At 29.9% G+C, this 16,053-nt stretch overlaps 1 protein-coding gene across 2 annotated transcripts in view; it reads right to left on the bottom strand.

Annotated features, from left to right (window-relative positions):
- The window catches only part of LOC107440314 (thioester-containing protein 1 allele R1), a 92,656-nt gene that overhangs the window by 65,050 nt on the left and 11,553 nt on the right, over nt 1–16,053 (bottom strand). For both annotated transcript variants that reach the window (XM_071180439.2, XM_087152342.1), the window contains exons 9-13: nt 15,053–15,092; nt 10,298–10,382; nt 7,515–7,626; nt 6,384–6,605; nt 1,849–2,199 (exon numbers count right to left, since the gene is read on the bottom strand). In XM_071180439.2, coding sequence (XP_071036540.2) covers nt 1,849–2,199; nt 6,384–6,605; nt 7,515–7,626; nt 10,298–10,382; nt 15,053–15,092 — 810 coding nt within the window. The remainder of the gene's footprint in view (nt 1–1,848; nt 2,200–6,383; nt 6,606–7,514; nt 7,627–10,297; nt 10,383–15,052; nt 15,093–16,053) is intronic.

Here is a 16,053-nt window from a genome sequence, read left to right as displayed (position 1 = left end):
TATCCTATTTTAACAATGTAAGATTTTTAATTATCTATTTTATTGTACATTAAATTCTCTTGACTTTTTTTCTTTATTTCCTGTTATTTACTAGATGAATAATCCTTTTTTCTCATTCAATTTAGAAATATGGCATGTCTTCACTTTAAAGCATGCTATACTAACCAAACAAATCATCAGTCTGGTAAAAATAAAACTCAGCACGGATTAATAAATATAAATGAAAAATCACCTCTGTGCATTTCAGTCAAATAAAATATTCAATTTTAATAAAAAGGACATATACATGGAGTTAGAGCCTGACAAAGGCAGAGGCATACGGGGCAGTTGCCCCAAGCTCCAAATCAGAAGGACTCCCAAATCAAATAGAAAGTTTATTTTAGGTATCCTTCTTTAACGAACTTTCTTGAAAAAAAATATCAGTACAGTGTAAAATCCGTCGATTTTATGTTAGCTTCTTCACTCGCCTATCGTACGAACACAAAAAATCCGTATTTCGTACATCCATGGCTTTCTAGGGCGGAATTCAGCTAAATTTTTGCAATGAGGATGGGCACATTTGGCCAATCAAAAGCCTGTATTTTTGCATATTAAAAAATGCGATATGTTTCCAAAAATGCAGTCTTCTGATGGGCTTAAATGAGCAATCCTCACTGTGAAAATTTTGCTGAATTCCGCCCTAATGTCAGCAAGGATGTGAATTTTTCGCAGCTAGGAAGGTGGCAAAGTCAACAATCAGAAAACTGCATTTGGCATGATGGACACAGAATTGTCAGAAAATCAAGAAAATGGACAGAACGATATTTCTTTTGACCATTAGAAGGGGGGGGGGAGCTTTATAGCTATTTTAGGTTCTAGTAAATTTTCTTGTTTTATATGTATAATGATATGAAAAATTTAAATACCATCATAAAGTTTGATTCTTCATTACTGAAGTAGTCAAGGAGAGGGCCCCAAAGAAGTTTTCTCCCTGAGCCCTGCATAGAGTTCTCCCTATGAATAAAAAATGCAGGGTACTTCCCCACAAAAAAGAGCACTTTTGAATTTTGAAAGGGTTCTCACTCACCACCGTTAAAATTTATCAAAAATGAGTAATATTATGTGATAAATGAATTTGATCATCAATTTTTAAATTATCTTATTATGTGTATGTTTCACAAAGTAATTCTTATTCAGTATCAAAATAACAGAAAAATTTGAAGCTTCTGATGAATAATTAAAGGCGAAGTAAAAAACAATCTCTGTGCATAAATTTTTTCAAAAAAAACTTTTAAAAAATAATAATAATTGATAAACAACTTTGAAAACTTTTAAGTATTAGAAACTGAAAATTATGAGAAAATAATAATTTAAACATGCATTTTTAAACAAAAAAGGGTTTATTTAAAAAAAAAATAATGGTAAAAATTTAAAAACACTGAATAACTCATTAATATACCTCATCTCAAATAAAAGATTTCTAGGGCAAAATATCAATGGGAATATACAACTAGGCAACATAAGAAAAATCTTACTAAAATGAAGAAATAAAATTAAAGTTAAATGAGTAACTACATAAATCAGAAGTGGGCTTTTCATTGAAATAGGTGGTTGAGAAAACAACCTTTTCCTGAAACAAAATGTTTTCAAGGATGGTGGCTTATTTTTACAAAAGGGGTAAGGTGTGTGCTTTTTAAGGGATCAAAGGGCTGGTGGGGTGGACCACCCTTCTAAAAATGCTTAGGGTGAACACTGCATATACATAAACGCTGATGAAAAATTTAAGACATCATACTTAAAGATAAAAAAATTACCAATATTGCAATGCATTTTAAAAAGAAAAATAATCTTCATATGTTATGAACATACCTGATAAACGAGATGATTAATTGGTTCAGTAGCATTTACTTCCATTTCTACTGTTTCCTGAACTTTGGGATTTGGAGTGACGAGAACAATTTGAATGAAATTATTGGTGGGAGAAATTGCAGCATCAATTGAATCAAGATAAAAAATCTGGCCTTGATAAATGGCTCTCATGTTGAGGCGTAAGATGTTCTCTTCATTGGGAGGTGAGAATTCAAGTTTAACAATTCCATTTCTGGGAAGAGTATAAAATTCTGACTTCCAGTATTCTTCCTGATTGCTGAAACCATATTTTAGCTCTAACTGGCCTCTGCTATCAGAAACTGGAACATCATCTTGATAAGATATTTTTAGCTGCAAAACATTCACATTTCATTATAGTCTAATGCAGAGATTACTTTCAAAATGTAGTCCTTACTTGACCTACTGTTCACTCGAGAATTCAATTTAAGAAATTTTGAAAATAAATAGAAAATATTAACACATTATAAGGAAACATCTCATCATTTTATGATCAAATTTATTATTCAAAACCAATTCTATTATTCAACTTTGTATCTCTTTCTTGTGAATAAATTCAAAATAGGCTAGAAAATTAACAAATATCTCTGACTTCATAGTTTCCTCTTAGAATAAAAATGCACCAAGAAGAAAACATGCGATTCCTTTGTTTGTGAGAGTGTCGGTTAGTAACCTCGTCATACTGTGGTAGTGACACCTATTGATAAAAATAAGAAGCGCTACCAAAACAACTACTACTTACACTTCAGCCGGAGATTCCCCGTAATATGAAAACACTCAAGTGAGCGATTAAACTGAGAGAAATAAAGAAGTAAATACAAAAGTAGTCTCTTGTTTTGTGCAGTTTTAAATAATATTAAATTAAATATTGTAAACCACTACAAGAGTACTCATGCATTTAAGGGTATTCTCTAAGTGAAATGATTTAGTGGCCATCATTCATAATGGCAAGATAAAATCTAAAATGTTCATGTAATGACCGTTGTTGAACAGCCTACTCAATTCTTTGGGTTTACGACTACTCATGTTCAACTCCGTACCCTTGTAATTTTGAACCCAATCCAGAAGACAAGGGAACTTCAAGAAGTACTGGGAGAAATGTGCCTACGTGGTGGACTTTTTTATGCAATTAGAATGCACTTGCGTTACATGGAGAGGAAAACCACAAAAAGTTCCCACAGTTAGCCCGACAAGGGGACTCTAACCCGTCATCAGTCTACCCCTATTTTTAATTGAGCACTGTGGTCGGTGCGAACCAGATGAGGAATTGGCAGTTTTACTAAGATTTCAGTGGTCTCGGATTAAAGTAGATTTCGGGCCCTGTATATTTTAGAACACAAAAATTTCTCAGAAGCATTATATTGTTGCAGGAATGCATCATTGTGATGAAGCTGAATTACTTTTGTTGGTAAGTGCAGCATTGTATACACGATGGTTACTGAATTTTCGCATGGAAAAAAAAATGGTGTATCACTTTACTAGCGTTTGGAAAGTATCACTTTGTGTTGTTCCTTGTTTTAAGAACCATCATACAAAAACTAATACTTTACCTTCTTTATTTCCCCAGAGATAACTCTGGATAAATAAAATGCTTTTTACGCATAAAAATTTAACTTTAAACTTGTGTATTAGGTTTTGTTTTATTTCCTTGTATTTATTAATAAAATTAAAAACAATATGTTAATTTTTTGCCTTTTTTTTTAAAAAAAAAAAATCAGTGAGGGAAGCGGTTAAACTTGTTGAGAGCAAGAATTTCTTCTAAAGGTGGGCATCACCGGAAAAGTGAAGTACCAGGCCGAGATTCACCGAAGCTCCAACCTGCTTAACTAAATAAACTGCTTAAATAGTGGAGAGAAGACTGATCACTTCTACTAGTAGTTCATCAGACCGCCTGTATCACTCCGCGTAGGAACTACTCTCTTCGATCCTCTTACCTTCAAACTTCCGTGGTTTCTTTGCTCGGTGTTTTCGTGTCTCTGTGCTTTGTTTATTTTTCCGCTAGCTGACGCGAATGAGTGCCTCTACAACTATCACAATAACATATTTTGTATCAGCTTGTCCAATTAAAAAAAAAAAAAACTTCAACGCTAACTGTGAAATTAAAAACATGTTTGAATCAAAACTTTATAAGTGAAAGAAATTGCTTTTAAGTAATAATCTGAATATTAAAACATGATCATAAATATATTTCAGGTCCTGTTTTTCAATAATTTACTCATTCTCAATACTTCTAGTTATTGTTAAATCAAAGAAAATGTTTTACATAATTTCAAAAACACTCTCAGCCTGAGTTGATTCCCTTTTAGAGTAGGAAATGAGTGCACTGTTTTAACACTAAACATACCAACACTTTTCAATACAATATAATATACAAAAACTGGTCCTTTGACCAGTTATGGTATGTTATGGTGTTAAAGAAAATTATGTAATAAGTGATGTTATTTTATAAAACTAAAGATGCATAGTTTACAAACAGTAAGAAAATACAGTCAAAACCGGCAATAGTGAACCTTGAATGGATCAAAATTCGGCTTCACCCACTCATTTTCCGAACTACTCCCTTTTATGACACTACTATTTAAATAAATAAAAAGAAATACAAAAATTATTTTAAAAAAGAAGAACACGTAGCAACAAAAAATGTGTAACTTTTTTTTTTATTATTACTCTTCTATCTCTATATTACCTGTTTGTCTACGATAGGTACTCTGCCCGCCATTCGTCTGGAAGGGTGGCGGTGACTATGGTAACGAGGTATGATTATTTCAAGTAGGGGTGCGGGGTCCCTCTTTAAGACTGGTTTCGGTGGGAGAAAAGGAGACTTCTCTCTTCGATCTATTGTATTAGCCCCAGAGTTAAGAGAAATGAGCATTCGCGCCTGAAACATCGTTTAGAGCGATGTTTGATGTTTTCCCTGGCCTTCAAATGGTTTTAAAAGAGATACCGTGTTTTTACAAAAGAAGCATTAGTAACGAACATTTTCAAAATTTCAGGAATTCTTTCATTAATGTTCATCTTGAATAAATTGTTCTTTTTTATGTTTCAGCTCTCTTCTGATTTTCATCGATGCCATTTGTCCAAATACAATGACAAATTGAAATTGTTATTTCTGTGAATAACGATTGATAAATAGGATATGTATGGAAATTGTATAAAATTGTTTAAAGCAGCTCAATGTTTTATTAATAAATAACTCATCTATAAATTTATCATACATAGTAAATTGGTTATTAAGAAAAAAATAAATTTGCTAATAAAAACTGTTTTTAATAAATAGTGAAAAAAAAACTGTACAGGTTACAATAAAATATGAATAAGAAAACGTAATTTAAGCAAAAAAAACTTCAGATAATTTCAGATGGTTTGATGGGTGCTGATAAAAATCATCGTTGATAGTTTTAGATTTCATCCTAGTTGCGGTCACTTGCTTTCAGTTTCAAAAATAAATAAATAAATAAAATTTTTAAAAATTAATAATCAAAACAAAGATATTTAATATTTCTCCGGCACAGATAACGTGAACTATTTTTATTTTCAGCAAAAGTTTTATCTCCTTTTAAAATCAGAGTTATTAAGTTTAAGCTCTTCACTTTTTCCAGAAAATTCAAGTAATAAAAGAAATTAATTGCTTTAAAAAATGTGCAAGTTTAGAAATTAAACCATCTAACTATCAATGAACATTCATAATAAATATCGTAAAATTAAAAAGTAATATTAAAAAAACCTGTACTACCCTTAATGTCAGAATTTGTTCACTTTTTTTCCTTTGTATTTAAAAAATAACAACTGATTGAATCGAGAGAATTATTTTAAGTAAGAAAGAAATATTCATGCGAATCTTAAAAAAGTTCTTGAATCAGATTAAATAAGTCTCTTACTGGTGGCTGAGTCAGCCAATCTGGTATACTCCCCATACAAGCTATCATCGAAGGCGAAAGAAAAGGAGTCCTCTTCATCGAAGCCACCCTCCCTAAAATGCTCTCTTCTTGTTTCCATAGCACCAGACTGCCGCAGACTTTGTGGCGGACAGAGTACCTATCGTAGACAAACAGTACTTCTCTATCTAGCATTCAAAACATTTAGGGATGAGAAACTGAGGTAGTAAAAGCAAACAAGAAAAAAATACTACATTCCACTCCATAAGTGGTTTCAAAAATCGGTACATATATTTTGAGTAGAAATTTCAAAATTACCAAAAAATGAAAACAATAAATCAGTCAAAGACAGAAAAAAAGTTCATACTATTCGCTTTGGTTCACTATGTCCACAAAAAATAATATTTTATGTGTATAGCAAGGCACGAACATTTCGTTCACTATAGCAGGGTTTGACTGTAATTTAATTTCCTTAAAACAAAGGGTTCATTGGATAAAGCTTACTTTTAAGACACTTATTATGTGTTAATTATATTCAACAGCAATTTTTTTCCCTGCAACTTTGAATCAAAAAAGTATGCTGTTTTTAAAAATGTTCTTGATGATACACAGAAATACAAAAATAGAGAAATAAAGACTCACAAACGCAGTATACTTTAAGCCAGGTTTGAATGTTTCTGAAGTTCTAATAAGGTCAATCTTTAGGTTTTTATCGTATATCCACATTGTATTGGTTGAGTTATACTTGTGTCCAGTCTCTTCTTCGACCACTAGAGCAAAAAATTCAATTTCTCTCTTGAAAAAATCTGTTCTCAGGGATAAGTCTTGCAATAAATTCAAATATATTGTAACAGAGCCATCAACCTAACAAAACAATAATAACCTTCAAATATATGGCAACAGAACAGTTAAATACATTCATTAATTATTGAAAAAATTAACACAATTTTTGAAAAAAAAAGGAAGCCTCACTAAAAGTTTTCAAAAAATTTTGTAATATTGCTCAGGTTAAAGTTTTTAAATAAAAAGTATGTAAATACATAGAAGAATACATACATACAAAAAAGTATAAAAAGTATGTATGTAAAATTATGTAAGTAAAAGTATATAAATTTCAAAATAAGCAACTTGAAGTCTTTATGAATCATTGTCAATTAGTATATATTCTGGCTTTGGAAGAAAGTTACTTCATTTGCTAACTGTTTTTAACTCCTAAAATTATAGATCATGACAACTCCAGGTTTCTTTGATCCTGTGTGAATGCTGATGAACTCATGATCAGCTAACCATTTCAATGCATTTTTCTTTTTTATTGAGACTGTGACGCTCATTTCATTTTCCCACTATTTTTAAGGGTTGTGAAGACAGCAATACAAAATATTAGTCATTTAGTTGGAGTAAATACTTTCTGTTGAGAAATTTTCAAAATACGCCAGTTTTTTTTTTTTTTTTTTAACTTGAAGCATTTATTAACAAATTCGACTTTTTGAAAGAGTATAATTATTCCCCTTAAGATTGATGATATGTCTTACAATGGGTTTAAACTGCAAGTTCTGTAAATGAAATTACTATTTTATTCATCATTATCATTTATGCACCAATATCATGATGCACATTACCATTATGCACCATTTATTTATGCACCATTTAATTTTTCAATAAAGTATTATTTTCGATACATGGACGATCACATTCTACGTCTGGTCTAAAAAGGGTTAAAATAAACACCTTTCAATTTGTAAATTCAAAAGCTATAATAAAAGAGAAACTCACTTGAGCTTTTGTTTGGAAGGATTCATACGGCCTTACAGCTAATTTGTTATATCTTGTTTTAGGAGCAACTGTAAGGGTGACTTCTCCTCTAACAGGTTTTCCATAGGAATACCTAAACAAATTAAAAAATTTTGTTTCAAATGTTTACTGAAAAAATTGTTTTTATTAAAACTTATTTATACACATTTAATTTTATATAATTTTGTCAATTGTGTGCTTTATATGATTAAACTTTTAATATTTGTTAAGTAAAAAAAACTCTAATCTATATAATTTTATATTACTATTGAAAACTTTAAGCGGGTTTTTTCTAAGAAAAAACCCCGCTTAATTTTTTTTTTTTCATTAAGTGATGATACATCAACATTAGTAAACATTAAAAAAATAAGCTAAAACTTTTTATATAGGCTTTTTTTCATAATTTTATAGATTAATTTGCTTTTTGAAATTAAAAATATAAAGTTAAAATTACATATCTAAAAATGAAGCCTTTTCTGAAGGTTAAATATTTGAAAAAAAATGGGACAAGCAACTGATATTCTTTATAATTATATATCATTTTAATTTCATTTTCTATTAATCTTATAATAAAAACATAGAAGACCATTAAATATTTATTTCAGTTTTATTAAAGTTATTAATACAGTTACAGTTTTATTTAATCAGAAGAAATTTAAGTTTTACTACTTATAAATATTTACTGATTATAAATTTATAGTAGTTAATTTATATATGCTTAATAAATATAGTAAATAAATGTATGTGAAAACAATAAGATTAATAAATTTTTTCATTTTACATTACTGTTGCATTTATATTTTATAAAGCTTGAGTTAAAAATTGTTAAACATTATGTCTTTAACAGTAAAGATTCAAATATGTATTAGTGACAATGCATTATTTGAATTTATTTTAATTTTGTTATATCTATTTTAAATTAACTATTTAGATTTATATTTCTCTTTTAATGCTTATACAACACTACTTGATAAATAAAAATATTTACACAGTGAAACTTTAACGTTCATGTATACTAAACAGAAAAAAAAAAAAAAAAAATTCCCCAAGATTTTTCAAATAAAACCCACTTTCCCCCGGGTTTTTTCAATAAAACCCAGGCAGGTTGGTGTTTTTTCAAACCCTGGTTTGCACTTGCTTACATTTGTGTATCAATTGGTTAAATTAGGCCATATATTATATAAATATAGAATATTTATTATTTCAGGTATTATATTAGTATATTATAATAATTAGACAAAATTATTAGACGCTTTGTAGTGTTTTAATAATTGCATGTTCTGCAAGAATTTGTATGCAATACTTTTATATTTGAACATACATGTAATGGGTTTTAATCCAGGAGATTTTTTTATATACAGTGGAAAGTGGCGTAGCCGGAATCGGTGGGACTTCCAAAAGTCCGGATATTAGATTTTTTCGTATAATAGACCCCCAAGGTAAACAAAGCTTAAAACAATCTATTAAACGATCTGAAATTAAGAAGCAAAAAATAAATAAACATTATTTTTCGGGCAATAATGTTTTAGTATTAGAATTATATCTAATCAATCAAAAACAAAATATTAGAAAAAAGATAATTATTGCCTAAAATATAGAAAACGAAAAAAAAATTTGACAGTTATGAAAATATTAATTGCTCTCTCCGCCAATTTGAACTAGAACGATTCAAGCAAGAAGGGGAAATTCCAGTCATTCATTAAGGTGGGTAGGTGGAGGAGAAAAATTCATTTCCTCCTTATTTGTCATTCAAGTTGAGGGCAGGGAAGGACAAATTCTTATTTTCTCTCTGATCATTCGCTATCAATGAAGCATAAAGGCACGGCATGCTGATTGGGTTCTCTTTTCTTGTGTGAATGAAAGTGACTCCCCCTCCACATTAATGTTTGCAGCGCTTACCCTTTTTCACAGTATTTCCTTCCCTAACACTCTAATAAAAGGTTCCAGGAAATGCCTCTTTTACTAGTCAGCTGCATAGGAAAGGGGGAAGGGGACTCAATTGCGCTCGCTCTTTTGAAAACAAATCTCCCTCCTTTCCTGCATTCCAGAAGAGAAGCGTCTATAGAACTTAATAGACTTCTATTACCACCAGCACATTTTGTAAGTGATACTCTGTACCTTTTTCAAATTAGATCTGACTAAAGTAAAATGATAGTATTCTACAAAAACATAGTTTCCAACAGTCTTAAGTTAAAACATCATTCGATATTGATGTAGCATAATACCTTTAAATTTGACAAAGCAACATGAAAGATATTAAAATGATGCCCAGGACAGAACTTTTCAGTACATGAATCAGAATGATCATAAAAACTTTATAAATGAAATTCAAACTAAAAAATCATTTTGTAAAACGTAGTATTAAAGAATTTTCATTCTACATAAAATGGCAAATATTATTTTCTACATAAAAGTCCCGCATAAAGACACGGTTCCCAGTAGAACACCAAAGTCGAGCATCACTGGCTGCAGTCAGTAAGCGGGTGGGTGACCACTTTGATCAACCTGCGTAGAGACCGAGGGCGTGCTTCCTCGTCAAACTGTTCTACCGTAAAATGTTCAACTTTGCGTACAGGTGGTCGGGCTACCAAAACAGGGAAGCCATTCCCCCTGCGGGGGATCAAAATTGCGATGCCATGTCTTCGGATGATCCTCGGGGACGTTTCCCAGACCGTCGCCAATAGCCTATCGTGTAGCTCTAGTAAGACGCAAATAAAGTACCTTCTACATAAAAAAATAAATAAAAGACTATTACATATACTCACATTGCTTTTACTGTAACTTCTACATCTGATCTATTGTATGTAGCATAAGATGGCAAATCAATTTCAACTTCATAAGTAGGTAGAACTTGGGAGAAAAGACCAAATGTGAATTTAAATTAAAAAGATCGATAGAATGCAATTCTACGAACCATAATTCATTCACGTTAAATTTACAATCAATAAAACAAACCAATATTAATAAATTTACTGATTTTTATGCTTTTAATATTTTCACATTTTTTTAGTACATAATAAATACTTAAGCGCATTTTAAAGAATTCATATTTATCTGTTCCAGATATGTGTTTACAAATATCCATGTTTAGTATGTAAATTCAATGATATGCAAAATTATCTAACATAAAAGTTTATGTGTTGTAAAGCCTCTCATGTTTGGATTATAAATACCTCCTACTGCATTTGGGAAATTTTTAGTAAATGAATCACATAAATACCATAAAAGTGATATTCATTTACAAAATACTTTTCCCCTCCATGAAAGATATCAAAAGTTTCTCAGAGTGACTAAAATGTCCCTAAAGCAGAGTTTTGATATCATTGAAAAGATAAGATGAAATATAAAGCTGCCAAAACCTCTTTCATAGATTTTGAGTAAAACTAGCAACATGGTTTTTTTATTTTTTCAGCAGCTACTGTTTTGAAAAATTTCTTTATAACAACATTGTTAGTTCATACAGACTGCTCTCCAAGAAAGTTCTTTTGAAGTTTAAAGAAAGAATGCCTGACCCTATTGGCTACAAGAATGCAACAGACAAAATAATTATTATTTAATGAGAAAAAAAAAAGAGAAATATTATATTAACTTAAAAAAAAAACTATTTCAAGCAGTTAATTGCAAAAGTACATTACAAAGGGGTGATTGTGAAACACTAAGTGATCAACCCTGAACATTTAAATGCGCTAAAACTCAATATCAATTTATTTACTCTACATAATTTTGAACTAAGATTTGAATTAAATTACCAACCCATGAAGAATATCCCACTTTTATAGTAACTCCTTTAAGGAAAAACTTTCTTCTTACAAGAATCAAGACAATGAATTTTAAAATCGCAATAAGATTTTTATATCATGTGAATACAAATCTCTAAGTGTCATTTTAAAATCACTTATAAATGCGATAACAGACGTTTAATATTACAAATGCATGAATACGAATCACACTATTGAGTTTTAAAAAAGCTTGAAGGCAAATCGCAATGCTGGATTTTTAAAACGTGTGCAAGCAAATTGCGACAATCAATTTTTTTGTTAGACAAATAAAGGAATAAGGTTCGATTTTTGTTAGTCGTCGAAGAAGATCTTGTGCATTCAACTTGCGTTGGTGATGTCATGGTCTGCGGGGACCGGGCAGTTTATTTTCATTTCCTGTTGATCGTTCTTCCGTGAATTGTGACGTCATCCGTTATCTGCATTTAAGCTTCTGTTGAAGCAGATTATTTTGTATACTTTATTTTCGTTTTGTCACTCTGTTTGTGACAGTTTGCTTACTAATGTTTTTAAATAAACTTATTTCTTCCTTTAATTTGTTTTATTGACAAACAGATATGATATTCTGCGACAATCTCGGATGTCATTTTTAATGACATGAATGCGAATCACGAATGATTTTTAAATCGTTGCGAATATGATTCACAATGGGTAACTTTTAAATTAGGTAAATACGAAAATCTATAAATAATATTAAAATCAAGTGATTATGAATCGCGATATTAGCGAACTTCTGCGTGGTTTCAAAAACTAAAAATTGCGAAAATTATGACAAACTAAAAGAATAAAATTGGTGGAAGAATCACATGTACAGAAACGTCTCGTTAAGGTGGATTAGCAAAAGTTCAAAAGTTAAATATCAGAATGCAGAACTCTGAAAACTTTTTCAAATGTTGACTTCATTTGTTTTAACCGTTTTGATACGCAGAAGTTTGAAAATCAATGGTTTTCAAATACACATAATTTCACAAAATTCGCAGAAAAAAGACATGCCTACTTAATATCCTTAGAAGGATGACCCGAAAACCCTGGAATTCCGGGATACACCTGTGCATATGAATAAATTTCTTCGAAATGCGACATTTTTCCAAGATAAAACGATGACTACAAACTCTTGTACTTCACCCTGGCACCCATGTGGCAGAATTTTTTCGACAAACTTCCCAACCACTAATATTTTGCCTTAAGATACTATTAATTATAACAATTACTAATTTAAAGTAACAGAAATGCTGTGTTTACAGAAGAAAGTATAAAATAAAAATGTATAAAAATTTTTAATTGTAAAAGAAATATTTTTTTCATTCGCCTACATTCCAATATTATAGGTGATTTTCTCACATTTTGTAGGCGGAAAAATGGGACTAATTATTTCCTCTCTCAAATTTTGTAAATCATTACACAAATTTAAATTCATAAATAAATTAAACAATAAATTTAATAATAAATTTAAATTCTTATACATAAATAAAAAATTGTAAAATCTGTGCAAAAACTCCCAAAATAAAGATCGACAACGAAATCACACAAATAGGAGTCTTTAAAAAAAAAAGAGATACTCAAGTTTATGTAAATTATGGTGCTCTTTAAAGAAAAAAAAATGAAAGAAAGAACATAATTTCTAGAGCAAACTATCTTTTAAACTTTCATGATTTCGGAATTTTTTATTTCACATTATTAATTTAAAATTCTAGCTAAAGTCAGTGATTACCGATTTTTAAAAAAAAAAAATCTCAAATGAGTATAGAAAAATCTTGATTATTTTCTTTACTCTGTGATGCACAAGAAAGACATATTTGAAAAAAATATTCTGCAGGAAAATAAAAACATTTTTTTGAAAATTTATGCTGAAAGGAGAACTAAAATTTTGCCCTTCCCAAATGAAAAATCTTTCTGCAAAAATTCTGTAACGTTCGGCGACAATGTTACCATGTCACTGCGATTCTGCCACAGGGCTAAATTGCATAGCATTAAAAATGAGAGAATTTTTGCCATTCAATTATGTGTTGTACCTGTGGGACAGCTTGTCAATAATTTGCTTGCAGTTGGGTTTAAAATTAAGCTCAGTAGATTAAATCATGGGTGCCACTCCAAAAAATTTTCAAGACTGAACTTATTTTTTTGACCAATCAACACAATCTAGAATTTACGAAAATTTTCAGAAATCTATAGCTCACCGTCTCCAACACGTACCATTCTATAGTAATAGCTCATATATTAAATCAATTATCTATTTTTTTTTTTACAGCAAACAGGATAAAATAACAGCTAACCTTGTACATTGCTTTACATCACTCACTGAATAATAAACCACTAATTATTTCATGAAGCTTTGCATCTCTATTTTTCTATTCAGTATTATTTGTTTTTCTTTTTTTTCTTTTCTTCAGAAAAATAATAATCTCAATTCAACTTTGACCACCATTTTAAAACATTGGGGGAAAATAAAAAAACAAGAAAATTGAGATACAACAATAGTACAAATTTTGTTGAAGCAAGAAACGTTGAAGTTCAATCTCATTCTTACATTACTGAGCATTTTGGTACAATTATGAAAATTAACAATGTTTATCCTAAAATTTTATTGTTATTTGTAAATATTTGTTACATTTCCAAAATAAAACAGAAAATTTATTATTAAAAACCAACAGAAAAGAGGTATTAATTTATGACACTAATCTACTGATTTTATCTCAAGACTGATTTCAATCCCCAGGACTGAAGAGTGGCACGCATGTTAAATCTTGATGGCAGTAGAATAAAACAAATATTCTTTCTTTCTTTCTTTTTTGATGGTAGTACTTTTTAACACAAAACATACCATAACTGATCAAAAGACAGTTTCAGAGCTTTTACATCGAAAATGCGCTTATCATCTTATCGTTTTTGCACATTCGACTTTTTCTAACAATTATATACAGTTAATATTCTTCTTTTTTCTTTTCTTTTTTTTGCATTTTGCTTGTTTTGAATAATACTTGTCGTATACCTATTTCTACATCAACCAGTCGCTTAACTGAGAGAACAATTTATTGCTTTATAAGTTTATTGGATCAGACATTATTATGTAATAAGTGTTTAACGTATTGCATTCAATTAATTGGACATTTCTGTAAAGACTGCTGAGCGTGAATTCAAATTGTGAATTCAAATTTCAAGAAAGTACCTAAAAGTTTAGATTGGCATTTTTGTGTCAGAAAAGTGACAAAAACTAAATGTTTTGGTAAGTAGGTTATATCTTAATTTGATAGATTTACTTCATTTCCAACTAACTGTTTGATTTTATCCAGAAAAATTTTGAAACAATCAAGACAGCACATATTCTAAGAAAAATATTAATTGTTATTTTAAATTAGTGACATATACATATTTGTTACTATTAAAAGTATCTTGCAGAAAGATATTAGTGCTAGAGAGAGTTTTGTCACAAAATTCTGCACACAGGGCTATCACACTAAAAGTACATCAGGTAGGAGGATAAGTAATTCAATTTTCCAAATGCATTTATTAGTTTTAACTACGCAAAATTATTATTAAACAACAAAATGAACATTTATGAAGCAATAAGTAAAACATACAAATTACTTAAATTGGAAACATTAATTAACAAATAATGAAAAATAAAAAATTAATAATAAGACTTTCACTTAAAAAAAATATATTACTATAAAAAATATATATATTCACTTAAATAAAATATATTATCATTTTAAAATGATTTTATGTAAAAAGAAGTATATTTACTCAATTCCGCAACAGTAAAATTCTTGTGAAAATGTTGACCCTGTAAAAAATAATAGTTGCACAAACAAGATTCAGTTGCAACAGATTATAAAAACAAAATTTATACACAAAATCCACATTAACCGCTTCCCTGATTAATAATTAACCGCTTCCCTGATTATCCCGAATTAACTCGGGTATGTATATGCTGCAAATATTCATTATCCCCGAGTAAACGCAGGCATAGCAGAATTTGCCAATACGTTTCGTTTTATCACGTTTTTATTCGATCGGAAGCAAAACAAATAATCTGCTGTGAAGTGTGTCAATTTTTATTTGGGAGTTTTGCTATTTGTGGGACGTGTTTTGTACAATTGTATATACGATGGTTGATGAATTTATGTAGGGAAAAAAAAGGAGCAAAAAAATGGCGCTTAAGAGCAAAAGTGAAAGTAATGCAGATGATTTTTCAGATTATGAAGATGTGAAACAAAGACTCATGTTTAACTTTTTTCATTTGCCCGATATAATTTAGGATAGTAAACTGGTAAAATAAATATTTCTTACACATAAAAAAATTAAAATTTCAACTAAGAACCTGTGTATTATGTTTCGTTTTAGTTCCTTGTACAGTACACTCTCGATTATCCGTGCGCGGATTATCCGGTTTGCGGATTATCCGTGCTCATTCCAGAGTCACACGAAAAATACAAAGATAAACATTTTAAAGATTAAAAAAAATTTTATTCATCAAGTTATAACACTACCACATTTTTGGAAGCAATATTGGTTAGTGGATTGAAGTATATCGAATATCAGCAGCATGGTCAAAGGTAAAATCGTCTACTTTATCACGATCTTGGAGAAAGATAATATCGCTTGATGAGCAATCTTCTTCAGATGTTCAAGAAAAATATGATAACAATATTCTAGAACAAGCAAAAGAAATCTGAGGTTTCGAAATTCTTGACGAAGAAGATTGGTTTCAAAGTGATGCATGTGAGCCTGTCTTACAGTATTTG

Source organism: Parasteatoda tepidariorum, chromosome 1, assembly GCF_982258835.1.
Source record: "Parasteatoda tepidariorum strain Cologne lab strain chromosome 1, Ptep-v5.0, whole genome shotgun sequence".
Lineage (NCBI taxonomy): Eukaryota > Metazoa > Arthropoda > Arachnida > Araneae > Theridiidae > Parasteatoda > Parasteatoda tepidariorum.
The sequence above is the reverse complement of the archived record's forward strand: the minus strand, read 5'-3'. Positions and strand labels throughout refer to the sequence as shown.